This window comes from Polychytrium aggregatum (genome assembly GCF_025602895.1).
Source record: "Polychytrium aggregatum strain JEL109 chromosome Unknown BJ171scaffold_17, whole genome shotgun sequence".
Classification (NCBI taxonomy): Eukaryota; Fungi; Chytridiomycota; class Chytridiomycetes; order Polychytriales; genus Polychytrium; species Polychytrium aggregatum.
Window position 1 is genome coordinate 625430 of NW_026516219.1, and position 16410 is coordinate 641839.

General features: G+C 59.1%; 3 protein-coding genes across 3 annotated transcripts; 2 read left to right on the forward strand and 1 right to left on the reverse strand.

Annotated features, from left to right (window-relative positions):
• The first annotated feature begins 895 nt into the window (after positions 1-895).
• Positions 896-8725, forward strand: BJ171DRAFT_91964 (acetyl-CoA carboxylase). The gene is made up of 5 exons (XM_053115996.1): positions 896-995; positions 1342-1706; positions 1827-2475; positions 2586-6143; positions 6428-8725. Exons 1-5 carry the CDS (start codon positions 980-982, stop codon positions 8476-8478), a joined length of 6639 nt encoding a protein of 2212 aa, XP_052967008.1. The 5' UTR covers positions 896-979; the 3' UTR covers positions 8479-8725.
• Position 8726: 1 nt separating this feature from the next.
• BJ171DRAFT_91926 (uncharacterized protein) lies at positions 8727-10866 on the forward strand. Its single transcript, XM_053115995.1, has 6 exons — positions 8727-9322; positions 9447-9588; positions 9803-9924; positions 10053-10130; positions 10284-10454; positions 10588-10866. The coding sequence occupies exons 1-6, from the start codon at positions 8924-8926 to the stop codon at positions 10630-10632; spliced, it is 957 nt and encodes a 318-aa protein (XP_052967009.1). The 5' UTR covers positions 8727-8923; the 3' UTR covers positions 10633-10866.
• On the reverse strand, positions 10588-14470 carry BJ171DRAFT_91905 (uncharacterized protein). The gene is made up of 10 exons (XM_053115994.1): positions 14330-14470; positions 14112-14227; positions 13803-13885; positions 13642-13690; positions 12906-13542; positions 12704-12771; positions 12413-12607; positions 12066-12285; positions 11161-11960; positions 10588-11059 (listed from the first exon to the last, which is right to left on the reverse strand). Exons 1-10 carry the CDS (start codon positions 14358-14360, stop codon positions 10784-10786), a joined length of 2475 nt encoding a protein of 824 aa, XP_052967010.1. The 5' UTR covers positions 14361-14470; the 3' UTR covers positions 10588-10783.
• Positions 14471-16410: the final 1940 nt, after the last annotated feature.

A 16410-nucleotide genomic window follows, 5' to 3' on the forward strand; every position in this document is an offset into this window, starting at 1 on the left:
GATTTCCTGTTTGTCTATTCGTTCGCCCTCTTAGTTTTGTTTCTTACCCTTCCCCTGACCTGGGCCCTTTCCATCCTTCTTATACTTGTTCCCCTTTGGCTCGGCCAACCTTCGTTTCGTATTCCTGAAGCTCCCAAGCACCACCGCACCATGACCACCGACACCGAAGCAGACTCGATTGTCCAGGACAACTCCTCGTACGATGAAACAGGTTAGTCGCCTCGTCTGTCACCGATGTCGATGTCGATGTCGATGTCGATGTCGATGGCGATGTCGATGTCGATGGCGATGTCGATGTCGATGCCGATGCCGATGTCGATGCCGATGCCGATGTCGATGCCGTCTCTGGATCTCCGGTGGTCATCTTCCCAACCCCCTTGCGGCTCTCCTACTTGACTGGCGCTTTCTCTCCGTTGCCATGTCGTTTCGCCCTTGCAATCCTGCCGCTCCGCCTCTCTCTCGCGGCCGATTCTTGCGCCATGGCCGGCACCGCCCTTGTCGGGGGAGCTCTATCTTCTCTTCATGGCATCTTTTTTTCTTGTCGCCGCCTCCCACCAGTCGCCGCGCGAGCTGCCCTTTGTGCAACCCGGCGGCGACTGGCCAGCTTTTTTGGGGTTGTGCGTGTCCTCTCCCGGCTCTCGCCTGCTCCTCGCCTCGCTCCGATTAGCTGCGCACACAGCATCCTGCACTCTTCCGTGCCCTCCCGCCCCCCGCCTCGCTCCCGCATCGCCTTCTCGCTGCCGCGTTGTCGCTGTGGCGTTCCTGGCCTGGCTTCTGCCCCAAGCGGCGTCCTGGGCTCATACTTAACACCGTCCTGCGTTTTGGCGATCTGGGCCGGGACGCTCTTGCTCTGCCCGCGGACGATTTTGTGACCTTGCCTATACATACTTGCCTTTCCTCTCTCTCTCTCTCTCTCTCTCTCTCTCTCTCTGTTCATTTGCATTGTTTTTCCTCCTCACTTTTGACCACTGGAGATATCATGGAGTCCGAAGAAGGTGCCTGTGCATGCCTGTGTGTTCCGTCCTGGGCTCGTCGTGATCGCGGATTGCTGCCTTTGCCTCTGGCTCTGGTGTCTTTCCGTTTGCGGCGGCTGCCGGCGCTCCCCTCACTCCCCAGGCATTGACATATCGACGGCTCTGGACCTTGCGCCGCATGCAATCTTGGTCGGATGTTGGGATGTTGGGATACTCGATTGTTGGGATCCTCGATTGCTGGGACGCTGGATCTGTTACTTGATCGTCCTTCGGCTGCTGACTCTGCTTCCATCTTCTCCATCTTCTCCATCTCCCATCTTCTCCCTGAACTCCCCCGCCTGAACGGTCGATTTCTCGGCCGCTGCAGGTGTCGTCGATGCCCAGACCACCCAGGGCTTGGCTGAAGTCCAGGCTTTGAACTCACCTCCCTCTGTCGTGCGAGATTTTGTGCTCCGCTCAAAAGGAAACACTGTCATCACCAAGGTTCTGATTGCCAACAACGGCATGGCTGCCGTCAAGGCCATCCGGTCGATCCGAAAATGGTCCTACGAGACCTTTGGCGATGAGCACGCCATCAAATTCACTGTCATGTGTACTCCCGAGGATCTTCGCGTCAACTCCGAGTTCCTTCGCATGGCTGATCAGTATGTCGAAGTCCCCGGTGGAACATCCAATAACAACTACTCAAACGTGGACCTCATCGTCGATATCGCCGAGAGAACCGGTGTCCACGTAAGTCTCGCACCCCGAGCAATCGCGGCTCGGTCGCTGCGCTGCGCCAAGTGCGCTTTGTTTGTCTGTACATTCTCTCCCTCTCAATTAATGTGCTCTGCTAATCACACATTCTCTCAGGCTGTCTGGGTCGGCTGGGGCTTTGCCTCCGAAAACCCCATCCTGGCCGACAAGCTGAGCGCCCTCAAGTCCAAGCCTGTCTTCATCGGCCCTCCTCCGGCCGCAATGCGTGCTCTGGGCGACAAAATTGCTTCCACCGTGGTTGCCCAGTCGGCTCAGGTTCCCTGTGTCTCCTGGAGCGGTGACGGCCTTGTCACCGATGCCTACGACGAGCACGGCCGCGTGTATGTGCCGTCCGAAATCTTCCGACAGGCGACCACCGTCGACGTGGATGAGGGTCTGGCTCACGCCGAGCGCATCGGCTTCCCTGTCATGATTAAGGCCTCCGAGGGTGGCGGTGGCAAGGGTATCCGCCTCGTCGACGATCCCAAGAACTTCAAGCAGGCCTTTGTTCAGGTCCAGCGTGAGATTCCCGGCTCGCCCATCTTCATCATGAGGGTTGTGCGTGGTGCTCGCCATCTGGAGGTCCAGCTGCTCGCCGATCAGTACGGCAACGCCATTGCCCTGTTTGGCCGTGACTGCTCTGTCCAGCGTCGCCACCAAAAGATCATCGAGGAGGCTCCCGTCACCGTCGCCCCGCAAGAGACCCTTCACGAGATGGAGCAGGCCGCTGTCCGTCTCGCCAAGCTCGTCGGTTACGTCAGTGCCGGTAAGTTACGATCGCACCACGGCGGGTGTTGGTGGATATCTGGGCCAGCTTTTATCGTGCCCAACAGCCCAACTCACAGCGCTCATCTCAACCCCAATGCCGCCCCTCAGGCACCGTCGAGTATCTGTACGATGTCGCCTCTGGCAAGTACTACTTCCTCGAGCTCAACCCTCGGCTGCAAGTCGAGCACCCCACCACCGAGATGGTCTCTGGAGTCAACATCCCTGCGGCCCAGCTGCAGGTGGCGATGGGTATCCCCCTGAGCTGCATCCGCGACATCCGTATCCTCTACGGCCTCACCCCCACCGGTGTCTCCGAGATCGACTTTGACTTTAGCAAGCCTGGCTCACTCCAGATCCAGCGCAAGCCCTCGCCCAAGGGCCACGTCATTGCCGCCCGTATCACCGCCGAGAACCCCGAGGCCGGCTTCAAGCCCAACAGCGGCAAGGTCCTGGAACTCAACTTCCGATCCAACAGCAACGTCTGGGGCTACTTCTCCGTCAACTCCTCGGGCGGTGTCCACGAGTTTGCCGATTCTCAGTTCGGCCACATCTTCTCGTACGGTGAGACCCGCGAGAACTCGCGCAAGAACCTGGTCATGGCCCTGAAGGAGCTCTCGATCCGTGGTGACTTCCGCACCACCGTTGAGTACCTGATCAAACTCCTGGAGGACCCCACCTTTGTCGACAACGGCGTTACTACCTCGTGGCTCGATGGCATCATCGCAAAGAAGGTCGAGATTTGGCAGCCCGACAGCGTCCTGATCTCGGTCTGCGGTGCCCTCGTCAAGGCCCACAACTTTTTCGAGCACAACAAGAACGAGTATCTCAAGATGCTCGAGAAGGGCCAGTCGCCCGGCAAGCACCTGCTTACCTGCTCCCACGTCGTCGACTTTATCTGCAACAGCATCCAGTACAGGATCTCGGCCGCCATGGTTGGATCCGAGACCTTCCGCCTCACTGTCAACAACTCGGCCATCTTTGTGATTGCCAAGAAGCTGGCCGACGGCGGTCTGCTGATCCTGCTGGATGGCAAGAGCCACGTCGTCTACTCCAAGGAGGAGCCCCACGGCACCCAGCTGATCCTTGACGGCCAAACCTGTCTGCTGGAGAAGGAGAACGACCCGACCAAGCTGCGCTCGCCCTCGCCCGGCAAGCTGGTTCGCTACCTGATCGAGGACGGCAGCCACATCAATGCCGGTGAGGCCTTTGCCGAAATCGAGGTCATGAAGATGTACATGCCGCTGGTTGCCTCCGAGAGCGGCCACATCAAGTTCACCAAACCTGCCGGCAGCGTCCTCTCCAACGGCGACATCATCGGCAGCATGGTCCTGGACGACCCCAGCCTCGTCAAGAAGGCTGTTCTCTTCGAGGGCGTCTTCCCGGCCTTTGGCCCGCCCAGCATCATCGGCGACAAGGCCCACCACCGCTTCCGCAGCATCAAGAAGAACATTGAGAGCGTCCTGGCCGGCTACGACTACCAAGGTGACTATGCCACCCTGATCCGCAGCCTCATCGAGCTGCTGCGCGACAACGAGCTGCCCTACCACGAGCTCTTTGATGTCCTGTCGTCGCTCTCGGGCCGCATCCCCGGCAAGCTCGATGCCGATCTCCACGCCGAGCTGGACAAGTTCCGCGAGTCGGGCGAGCCTTTCAGCTCCACCAGCTTCACTGCCCACATCGAAGCCACCCTCGCCAGTCTGCCGCTGGAGGAGCAGTCCATTTTCGCGGCCTCGGTGGCGCCCTTCCAGACCATCCTGGATCTCTACAAGCAGGGCCAGAAGCACCACGAGCGCGCCATCATCGCCGAGCTCATCGAGCAGTTCCTCACCGTCGAGGAGCTGTTCCACGAGAAGCGCTACGAAGATGTTCTGCTGCAGCTCCGAGACAAGTACAAGGGTGACCTCGGCCTCGCCCACCAGATTGCTCTGGCCCAGTCCAAGGGCAACATCCGCGCCGAACTGATGCTGAGCATCCTCGATCTGATCCGCTCCGACAACGACGGTGAAGCCTGGAAGGCTGTGTACATGCCCTTCATCAACCGCCTCGCCAACGTCTCTGGCCGCTCCATCGCCAAGGTCTCGCTGCGCGCCCGCGAGCTGCTGATCTACAACCAGCTGGCCACCTACGAGGAACGCTCGCAGAGCACCTTCAGCGTCCTCAACAGCGCCATGCGCCCGGGCTTCGACCCCAAGGACCCCAAGACGGCCTCGTTCAGCTACGATCGCCTCTCGCAGCTCATTACCTCGAACCACGCCATCCTCGATGTGCTGCCGTCGTTCTTCTACCACGAGAACGCCGGCATCAGCTCGCTGGCCCTGTACACCTACGTTGTCCACACCCACCAGGCCTACAGCATCACCTCGGTCAAGCACAACACCAACGTCACCCCCGTTGTCTTCCAGTGGGAGTTTGTGCTGCGCCCCAGCTTCAAGTCCAGCGACCCAGTCAGCTCCCTGCGTTCGCCTACCACCACCACCCTTGGTAGCTTCTCGGACCTCTCGGCCTTGGGCTACGACTCCAAGACCCACCGCAAGGGCTTCATGTGCGCCTTTGACGGCCTCGACGATGTTGTCTCGAAGCTGCCGGCAGTCATTGAGGAGTTTGGCGAGGGCAAGCTCGACATCCGCCGCTCGCTCATGAACGTCTTGAGCGTCGCTGTCCGGGACGACTCTGATGCCATCAACAACGACCAGAAGGCCCACGACAAGTTCGGCGAGATTGTGCAGAGCCTCCGCGGTCCGCTCCGCGCAAAGTCGATCCGCCGCATCACCTTCATGGTCATCCGCGAGAACCAGTTCCCCCGCTATTTCACCTTCAAGGAGGCGCAGGACTACCACGAAGACCAGGTCATCCGCCACATCGAGCCCGCCATGGCCTACCAGCTCGAGCTGCAGCGCCTCACCAACTTTGACATCAAGCCCATCTTCATCGATGACCGTCGCCTGCACATCTACCACGCCGTCGGCAAGAAGAACACGTCCGACATCCGCTTCTTTGTCCGCGCCATTGTCTATCCCGGCCAGGTGGTCTCCAAGGTCAGCACCCACGACTTTTTGGTCTCGGAGGGCAACCGCATCCTGACGGACATCATGGACGCCCTCGAGATCGTTGGCGCCACCTATCCCAACACCGACTGCAACCACCTCTTCATCAACTTCATCCCGACCTTTGAGCTCGACACGGCCGCCATCGAGCAGTCGCTTCGAGACTTTGTTGATCGCCACGGCGCCCGCCTCTGGAAGCTCCGCGTCACCACGGCCGAGATCCGCTTCATCCGCCAGAGCCCCAACGGCTCGCCCAAGCCCATCCGTGTCAACATCTCCTCGGTCTCTGGCTTTGTCACCAAGGTCGAGATCTACCAGGAGGTCCGTGACGCCACGGGTGCCCAGAAGCTGATGTCGCTCACCTCTCCTCCGGGCAGCCTCCACCACCAGCTGGTGCACTCGCCTTATGCCCCCAAGGAGGCGATCCAGCCCAAGCGCTACAAGGCGCACCTGCTCAACACCACCTACATTTACGACTTCCCCGAGCTGTTCCGCCGCAGCCTCGAGAAGACCTGGATCAAGTACATGGAGGGCGCCCCTATCCCCAACACCATCATGAACCTGACGGAGCTCGTCCTGGACGAGTCTGGCGAGAACCTGGTCGAGACCTTCCGTGCTCCTGGTATGGTTTACTTGCCTGCGTGCGACTGTGTGGGCGTGCAAACGATAGGGGTGGGGAGTGAGCTGTGCATGTATGTGCATATATGTGCATGTATGTGCATGTATGTGCGGGTACGAAAGGGCGACTGTTGTGCGTGTATGGACGAGGAGGACAGAGTCGTCGAGGATAACAGCGGGGGGAGCGAGGCAAAGCTACTGAAATTCGAGACGAAAAAAGCGCTGGCTGTCGAACCGCGTGGCTCATCCCGCTGATCCGGTTGCGTTTTCTCCCTCTCTGCTGCACAGGCTCCAACACCATCGGCATGGTTGCTTGGAAGGCCGAGCTCTTCACTCCCGAGTACCCCGAGGGCCGCGAGATCATCATCGTCGCCAACGATGTCACCTTCAACGTCGGTTCCTTTGGCACTGCGGAAGACAAGCTCTTCTACCTGGCTTCTCAGTATGCTCGCAAGCACGGCATCCCTCGCATCTACATCTCGGCCAACTCTGGCGCCCGTATCGGCCTGGCCGACGAGGTCGCCAACCGCTTCAAGATTGCCTGGGTCGACCCCAACGTCCCCTCCAAGGGCTTCAAGTACCTCTACCTCGACGAGACCGACTACAACACTCTTGTTGTCAACAGCAAGGACTCTCCCAGCTGCAACATTGAGCGTGTCGAAGACGACGGCGAGATCCGCTACAAGATCGTCGATATCATTGGCCGAGTCCACGGCCTCGGTGTCGAGAACCTGCAGGGCTCCGGCATGATTGCCGGCGAAACCTCGCGTGCCTATGAGGAGTCGTTCACGCTGACCTTGGTTACCTGCCGCTCCGTCGGTATTGGCGCCTACCTCGTCCGTCTCGGCCAGCGTGTGATCCAGGTCGAGTACACCCCCGTCATCCTCACGGGCGCCGGTGCCCTCAACAAGGTCCTTGGTCGCGAGGTCTACACCTCCAACCTCCAGCTCGGCGGCACCCAAATCATGTTCAAGAACGGTGTTTCGCACCTGGTGGCCCAGAACGACATGGCTGGTGTCGGTGAGATCCTCAACTGGCTGACGTACGTGCCCAAGCACTTCAACGCCCCCCTTCCCATCATCCCGGCGACCGACTCGATCGAGCGCGACGTCGAGACCGTGATCCCCAACGGCCCTTACGATCCTCGCCAGCTCATTGCCGGCTATGCCAACGAGAGCAGCGAGTGGATTCCCGGCTTCTTTGACAAGGACTCGTTCACCGAGACCCTTGCCGGCTGGGCCAAGGGTGTCGTTGTCGGCCGCGCGCGCCTGGGCGGCATCCCCGTCGGTGTCGTCGCCGTCGAGACCCGCACGACCGAGCAGATCATCTGGGCCGATCCCGCCAACGAGAACTCTGTCGAGCAGACCGTTGTCGAGGCCGGCCAGGTGTGGTACCCCAACTCGGCCTACAAGACCGCCCAGGCCATCAACGACTTCAACAAGGGCGAGCAGCTCCCGCTGATCATCTTTGCCAACTGGCGTGGCTTCTCTGGCGGCCAGAGCGATATGTACAAGGAGGTCCTCAAGTACGGTGCCTACATTGTCGATGCCCTCCGCGACTACAAGCAGCCCGTCTTTATCTACATTGTGGGCGAGCTCCGTGGTGGCGCCTGGGTCGTCCTCGATCCCACCATCAACCCTGAGATGATGGAGATGTACGCCGAGGAGAATGCCCGTGGCGGTGTTCTGGAGCCCGAGGGCATTGTCGAGATCAAGTTCCGCAAGCCCCAGCTGCTGGCTGCCATCGAGCGCCTCGACGAGACCTACCGCAACCTGAAGCAGAGGCTCACCAGCCCCGACACCCCCGCCGAGGAGAAGCCTGCCCTCAAGGCCCAGTTTGAGCAGCGCGAGAAGGAGCTGCTGCCGCTCTTCCACCAGGCCGCTGTCCAGTTTGCCGACCTGCACGACAAGCCCGGCCGCATGGTCGCCAAGAAGGTCATCAACCAGTCCATTCCCTGGCGCGAGTCTCGCCGTCACTTCTACTGGCGCCTGCTGCGCCGGGTCAGCGAGGACCACCTCATCAAGGAGATGCGCTCGGCCGACTCGGATCTGGACCGCAAGCAGGCCCGCGAGCTGCTGGCCTCGTGGTTCTCGAGCGACCAGCACACCCTGCAGGCTTATGACAGCTCCGATCTCGATGTCGTCCGATGGATCAGCACCAAGCGCGTCCAGATCGACGAGCGCCTGGCCAAGATCTCCTCGGCTCGGTCCTACAAGGACATTGAGCAGCTCGTCCGCAAGGATGCCAACGCTGCCCTCGACGGCTTCCTCGGCGTCTTCAAGCACCTTGAGGGCGACAAGAAGAAGGCGGTCCTTGAGGCGCTGTCCAAGCTCGCCTAAACGGCTTGTTCGTTCCTCCATCCTCCGCCACCAAGCACACAACTGACCACCGCCGACTCCCGGCTCTGACGAGCCACAGGACAGCCCAGCACTTGCACTTCATCGCCAGCTGCTCCTCCCCCATCCTCTTGTCCTTCCTTACGGGGGCATATCCCTCCCCCTCCCTGATTTCCTCGCCGCTCTTTGTTTCTTATATTTGAACCCCCGAACCAAATACATCACATAGCGTTCGCAGCACAAAATGGCGGCCAACACCAGCACCGTGGCTGGCCCTGAACAGCGATATTCTCATCTGATCTGATCTGAGTTGCCTTGATCTGTCTGAGATACCTCGGAATGCAAGTGACAGCCCAGCGGCGCCAGTGATCCGAGCTGCTTCTGCTTGCAGCGGCCAGTTTCCAGCTCTGCCCCCATCTGTTCCGCTGCTCCCCTCCTCCCCCAAGCCATGTCCTTCGGCCCTCAGCTCCCTCCTGGATTCACTCTACCGAAGCCTGATCGAGACTCGGGCGACGAGCCGGCAGTCGACCCTTTCACACCGGCCCTGCCGCCAGGTCTGGCTGGCGCCCCTCCCCACCGAGCCGAGCCCGACAACGACACCAACACCGCTGATGATGCCGTCGACCCATTCACACCCCAGCTGCCGCCGCATCTACGGCAGCCGCGGCGCACTGCAGCAGCGATGGCTCCCATGCGGCGGTCCGTAATCGGGCCATCCATGCCTCTGCCTCTTGGCAACCGCGATCAGACCAGTGGCAATTCTGCTCGGCACCAGCGCAACAATGCCGATGACGATGACGATCTGTACGGACCACTGCCGCCTCCGCAGGGCTATGAGATCACCGAGGTGGGTGCTCACCAAGGAGCTTTCCAGCTCGATCCAGCGTCTCTTTCATGTCGAGGCTGGCTTTCAGAACAGTGCAGCATCGCTCACGTTGTCAGATGCCTCGTCCACTCGCCCCTGTCCGAAGGAAGAGGAGCTGGAGCTCAAGAAGCAGGAGATCGAAGAGAGAATGCAGCAGGCAAAGAGTGCGGCCGACAGCCAAAGCGCTCCTCTCGCACCGCAGCGAGGCGAATGGATGCTTGTTCCTCCGGAAGCCCAGAGACTCGACTGTAAGCAACGTCCCTCCGATGTCGCACCCTCTGGATGTCACATCTTGCTCAATGGAATGCATTTCCAGAGAGCGCCCGCATTCCGCCTCATCAACTGGATCGGCCTGATGTACCCGGCGCTCCCCCCCCCCTCACGATCTGGATGGAATGCTGGGGCGGTGGGGATGGTGGTTTCTTGGCAACTCACATGCACTTGTATCGCTGCCTGCCTCAGTGGGCCCGCAAATGAAGTCCCGTCAGTTCTCCAAGGTGACCAAGGATGCAGACGAAGATCGTTCCGTGTGGACCGATACTCCCGCCGACCGAGAGAAGAGGCGCCTCGATCTTGCCGAGAAGGTGATTTTGACGTTGCGACAGTCTCCCGCCATGGCTCACATCCAGCGGGCTGTTGAAGCAAGTCACCACAAATACTGATACACCATCCTGTGCTGATTCTCATTCCCGCGTTCGTCGGTATAATGTAGAAGCGAAAACGACAGCCTTCACCCAGGGCGCAAACGGATGAAGAAATTCGGACAGCCGAGCTTGTCCACAGATACAATGTACGATTAACGGCTTGACTGCCATCCTGAGGGTCTCGGCCTCGCAGCCGAATGCCACTCGCTACCCTTGTCGATCCACAAAGGGATTATCGCCGAGTGTGGGATGGTGGACTCTCGGCGCCGCTGATCCTTCCGCTTGGCCCTTTTATGCAGGAGTCGCAGCGCGGCAGCAAGTCGCTGCTCCAGGGGCATCAAGAGGACTACATGAAGCAGCGCCGCTTCGAAGAGGACGATGTGTCCAAGAGAGGATTCGATCGCGAACGGGATATGAAGTCGCACCGCATCGACCCAAAGAAGCGCCAGGAGATCATCGACAAGTCAAAGGTACGTCTTGATGTGGGTTGCTTCGCCCAACAGCCCTCAGGATCACAACCTGGGGAGAGGGGGGAGATTCCAGAGTTCGTTCGGCAATATCTGTCCATCTACTGACCCTGCATTCCCTCAATGGCACTACCAGGACCTTGGCGACAGGTTTTCTCACGGCAAAAAGTCGTATCTGTGATGACTCAACCCAGATATGCGAGCACGACTGCACACTTCCTGGTGGTCGTCCGCACTCCTCCTCTACATGCACAAACAATCGTCATGGACGCAGAGACTTGTATTGTAATAGTAACGTCAATGTCGATGTGCCCCAGTCGGTCTTCCCGCGGCTATATCCCCATGTGTCGGTTCGTCAGGAAATCCAGATGTTCGAGCGACGGGCTGTGCAGTGCTCGAAATACATGCAGTGGAACGAGCATCCGCTTTGCACTGCGCCTGGATGCCTCACCAGGAGCAACGGGAGCTTCATCGGAGCGACGGGCCTGATCCGGTTCAGCTCTCTCTTTGCCTGGGACTCGATCAGACGCAGTTGAATAACGCTTCGCGTCCAGTTCGCACTCAGATAGGCTCGCTGCCAGCAGCTCGCGCAAAAACGCCTTGGTGACCTGGTGTGGTTGTCCCGACAAGACGAGATGCGGTCTCGGTATCAAATACAGTCTGCCTCAAGGAGGCGCACAGGGTCGGTGTCGGATCGGCTAAGACTCACCTCGAATGCCAGTGTTCCGGCTTGGACATAGTCTTGGCGACTCTGGGGAACCGGGAGTCCAAGCGACCGGATCTCGCTCCAGATCCACTGAAGCTGTTTGTCATCCGCGCACTTGTCTGAAGCAAACACCGGAGCCGTGTCGGGTCGATGCTCGGAGCGATCGTCGTGTTGCTCGGATAGGGGCGATGACGGATCGTAAGCGTCTCGCTGTATCGGCGAGGCATCGCCCGTGGTCACAGGTTTGTGCAGTAGTGCCAGATGCGTCTCGGCCTCTTCCTTGGGCACGGGAAGACGTCGCAGCAGCTCCTCGAACTTTGTCACGCTGCTGACCTTGCCATTTCGCAAACCGGGGAGTGGTTTGGCGCATTCTGAGCGTGGATGCGGCATCCCACATAGACAGCAATAAATCGATGTCATCGCCGCTTTCTTGGTGATGAGGGGTTGGCTGGAAGGCGAGAGCGGAGCAACACCTCCCTGGCCCCTGGGGCTTTGCATATCCCAGGACTCTTCAAGTTCGGCGAGAATGCATGAACGGATGTCTCGGTTCGCTGACACTGCCCCCATCTGTGTCCCATCGCTATCCTGGCTCTTGGAGCCGTGCCATTTCTCAAGAACTTCGACCGACATGGCTCCGACCTCCTTCTGGATGGAATCAGGCAGCGTATTCGCGATTCCCTTGAGATGCTGCAGCACCGCGGCCGCATCGGGCTGACCAAGTCGAGCTATCGCCTCATCTGTCTGGTCGCACTGTCGCTGCTCTTGTGCAGGTTGGATGTCCTTGGATTCTGGTCCGGTGGTGGCTGGTCGTGTAGGTAGCAGCTCTGATGTTAGCTTAGGCACCAACGAGTTGTGAGTGGCCAACACCCGCACCTGCGGCTCCGCGAAACTCGAGAAACTGCACGTACCAGGGCCATCGATAGACAGCATGAGTTGACTGAGAAGCTGTTGCAGCTGATCCGATATCGCAAAGGCATGCGATATGTCGACAGTCGAATCTGAGGCACTGGCGGCAGCTGGGCCGCTTCGGGTTCGTGGTCGCTCAGGTCGGGGTGCTTCGAATACTGTGTTTCTGTCGAGCTCAAGGTCATAGGTCTTTTCGTGGAGTTCAGGGTCGGTTGTTTGGAACTGCGGAGCCAGAGGTCGAGATGGTCGAGATGGTCAAGCCTGGCGATGCAGGGAGAATAGGCAGTTGCTGCCGAGTGCCAACTGTTCGGTTGTCCAGCCCAGCGACGGATCTGGCTTGGCCGCTTACCTTGAGAACATGGATGATATCGAGGGGCTTGTTCCGCGTGTCGAGAAAGTGGATCTGAAGGCGGATAGGGAACTCGCCCCAGCCATATCGGACCAGGCGAAACGGCGGCTCGGTGATCTCGACAACGTCGTAGGGCTTATAGTCTGGGTGGAGATAAAACCGCACCTTTTTGACATACGCAGTTATGTCTGGATCCTGGATTGATGCAAGGTATAAGCACAGCATCTCCAGCCAGCCAACGACTTTGGCGTGAGTCCATCGGTGCCGCTTAAACGACGTTGAATTGCCCACCTCTCTGGGGCCACGCAGATACGCGATCCATTTGAACTGAAACCGGGCCAAGTCGGCTTTGCGAGTATCTGTGCGTCAATGGAGCATACGCTGCGTGTCAGTAGTGAGCCGAGACGAAGCACAGAGCGGCATCTAGAGCTCCTGCAGAGAAGCACAAGGCACTGGCGTGCGATCGCTGGAACCGGCACGAGCGTGTCCGCACCCGGAGGAATAAACTTGGAGCTGTTGCCAACAATGATCTTGCGCTCGATGTAGAATCGAGATCCTCCCGCATCTTGATGCCGGTCGCCGACATGACTAGTCCGAGCGGCCCCCTCCAAGCTCGCTTCCTGATCTGCGCTCGGCGCAATGAAGCCAGCTAGGTTGCTGGTCGGGACCGACTCTCTGCTATTCAGTCCTGTCTGAGTCAAAGCTTTCGCAATACTGTTATCGCTTCGGACAGTAGGCTCCGTCGACATCGATGTTGTTGTCGCGGGGTCAGCATGGACGGCTTGAGGGGTCTCGATATCGGCCGTTGATTCGTTACTGCTGCCTGCATCGTCGAGATGACCTGCATGCTCAGCATTGGCATTCAACGGATCGCTAGCTCCATTCGCGGATACACCATGATTGTTTGGGTCCTGGGGTTCGTTTGCCGTAGCCCCGGCGTCCTCCTTGTGGGGCTCCCAGTCCATGCTCGACGGGTCACTAGCCCCGGACACATCTGGGACTGATTCAGGCTCGAACTTGCTGCCTGGAGCTGCCTTTATACTGGCTCTCCACTTTCTCAGACTTGCTCCTATTGGCGATTGGTCTTCGGTGTCCAGATCGACATTCTCGTCAAACTCCTTGATTCCTGGCTGTTGTAGGAGTCGTTTTCCACAGCAAATCAACACCAAGGCAGCAAGCATGAGCTGCGAGTACGCGTTACTGACTTTGGATGACTGGCAAGCACTTACTTTGACCGGCCGCGGGGGAGACTTTAACTTGAGGGCATCTGCTTGCTCACTATCCATCGGGCCAAGACGAGAGCATGAGACCCCGGTATCGACATCGCCGCCCCCCTCACTGCAAAGAGTACCATCGCATAGACACGGTCATGGCGTCTGTGTTCGCTTACTTGGTGCCGTAGCTCATCCAAGACTCGACTGCAAGCATAGGCATTCGCCTCGCAGGATGGTTTGCCGGAATTTCGCTGTCGTCCTTTTTTGAAGCAAGAGTCAGGTTAGCATGAGCACGGTCTTAGTTGACCGAAGGATGCCAATCCTGTCGAGAATCGCGTACGATCGCCTCGTCCGGGTTCATTCGAACATCTTCGTAACATCGGAATCCATTTTGCTCCCACGCAACAGTACCCCCTTCTTCGGCGCGGGCTCGTTCGTCTCTGGCATCGTCTCGCCACGGTTTCATATCGCACTATTGAGCTTACCACAGGTACGCCGCATCTCCGCGCCGCCTCGGCGTGGCCCGAAAACTCTTGCTGGTGCACAATGCGACAGTGGTTCAAGAAGCCCTGTATGTTGGCAAAGTCGGAGCGGTCGCATCCTGGACAGACGATGCTTCGTGTAGGCCAGCAGGGTCAGCACAGCGCCATCAAAGCTCCACCGCTGTCCACGAGAGCAGCTGCGACATGCACGCCGAACTTACCGCACGAATACCCCGTCGTCGCGGCGAGCATATAGGTCCTCGCTCATGAATGTCGAAGGTGGGGGAGCAACCTGATTCCGCAGAGAGCTGAGGCGAGATGACCGACCGCCTTGAGGGGCCGTGCCTGATTCGGTCGACGACAACGACCCCATTGGCATTCCATCTGAAGCAGAGATTACATGTGTGAGCCCCGCGATATGCGCTACTATCCATGGCTACGGGACTGCCAAGCCTACCGTTGACAATCAGGAATTGGATATGGGAGAGAAGTCTCTCGGTTTTTTCCATCTCGTTGCGGATAGCCAGCCGCTCGCGATGCTTGAGCATGATCTCAAAGTCAAATTGGTCCACCAGAATCTTCCGCACTCTATCGAGTGTGGACGGGTCTGGAGCCGATGATGCCGACCGCATTAGCACAGATGGACGAGTGGGATGCTTCGTACCCGCCTCGATGCCGATACTCCACAGGGAACCAGGGGAGGCTTACCGTCTCGACAGGCAATCCGTGCTATTGGCTTCTGCAACGCTTGGGATCGAGCCGTGGCCGCATCGGGTACTGCCACTTGTATCTCTGGTTGTCCGACTTTGTCGCCAGCTGCATATCCATCGACACCATCGTCCTATTGAAGCAGATAAATATAAGGATCGAAGCCAGAGCGGGTGATTCTCCGGCATCCGTAGTGTCGGCATCGCTCGCCGCCGAGCATGGTTTCTCGGGAGCAACCCCGATTCTCACCCAACATCGAGGCTTGCTGCTTACATTGTCATACGCTGGACCGTAGCATGAATCCCCGGCCTCTGTCCGTGGCAAATGCATACTTGAGTAACTTGGAGGCGACAACGAGCTGGTGCGGGGCTTGGCCAATGTCAGCGCCGATCCTTTGGATTTGAGTCCCTTCGATCGCCTGGATCTTGTGCCGGGTTCAATTTTGCCTACGTGGTCGTCTCCGCTGCCGTCGTCGCTGGACCGATCGGAGACATTGGAGGCACTCGCCACTTCAATGCCTCCATCTGCTGCAGTTGGCTCGTGTATGTGGTGGACTTGTGTCTGGAGATGTAGTCGATCGAGGGATGGCCGCCCGGCCGACACCGTGGATTGAGGCTGGATGGATGCTGCTCTTGATCTAATCGATTGACTTGAAGCAACGGGAGAGATGGATGCATATGCTGGCTCTTGGACGAGCTGCGAAGGAGCTCCAGCGGGAGGCTTTTGAGCAAGCTCTTGGGCAAGCTCTTGGATCGGCTGTGGTGAATCGCAGGAAGGCTTGCCGGAATGCGATGCACTCGTAAGGACAGTGCCGAGCACTGAGTGTATTCTGGGGTCAGCCGAATGCTGGTCCATATCTACCAGTGCTCGTGAGATCTCGAGGGTCCTTTGCTTCTTGTGCCGAGGCCCGGTGGGTGCGGATCGAGTGCCGAGCCCCGGACGAGGATCGGTCGATTGAGAATCAGCGTTGAGCGACGCCTCTCGCTTGGCTGGCGAATGCTGCCTGTCCACAAGCGTCAATTCGTTTCGGAGATGCAGGCTCTCGACGAGCTCGCCGTAGCTGCGAGGAGGATGCGGGTGCTCTCCATGGTGATCAGCAGGGTATAAAGTGTGGGCCGCATCCGAGCTCTCTCCCGACATGGCCGTGCCGGGCAGAATCGACGGCAACGATGAGGTTACCGGCAGGACGTAGCAGGGGTACCAGCTCATAGCCATCGATCCGACGCTCTCGCCAGTTGCAGTCGCTGGGTCGCGGCGATCGAGATGATGGCCCGTCGCCGGCGGCTCGGGAGGAGCTGGATGCGGATCTCCGTTGGGGCGATCGACGTCGCAGGGACATCCAGGGCTGCCGTCGCTCGGGCGGGACATGAGCGCAGACGTCGATCGGTGGGACGAGGTCCGATGGATGCGGGAATGCCAAGATCCAGTCCCCGGAAGCAGCAGACGATATGGTGGGGGCTCGATCGCCAGAACTCGATGCGATCCAGGCGAGATGCCGAGAAGAGCGACCGGCCGGCGAAGAGCGTCTGGATCTCCGACCCTGAATCCAACGGCCGCCTGTGTTGGATTTGCGTCCCCAGGCACATTCGCGCAG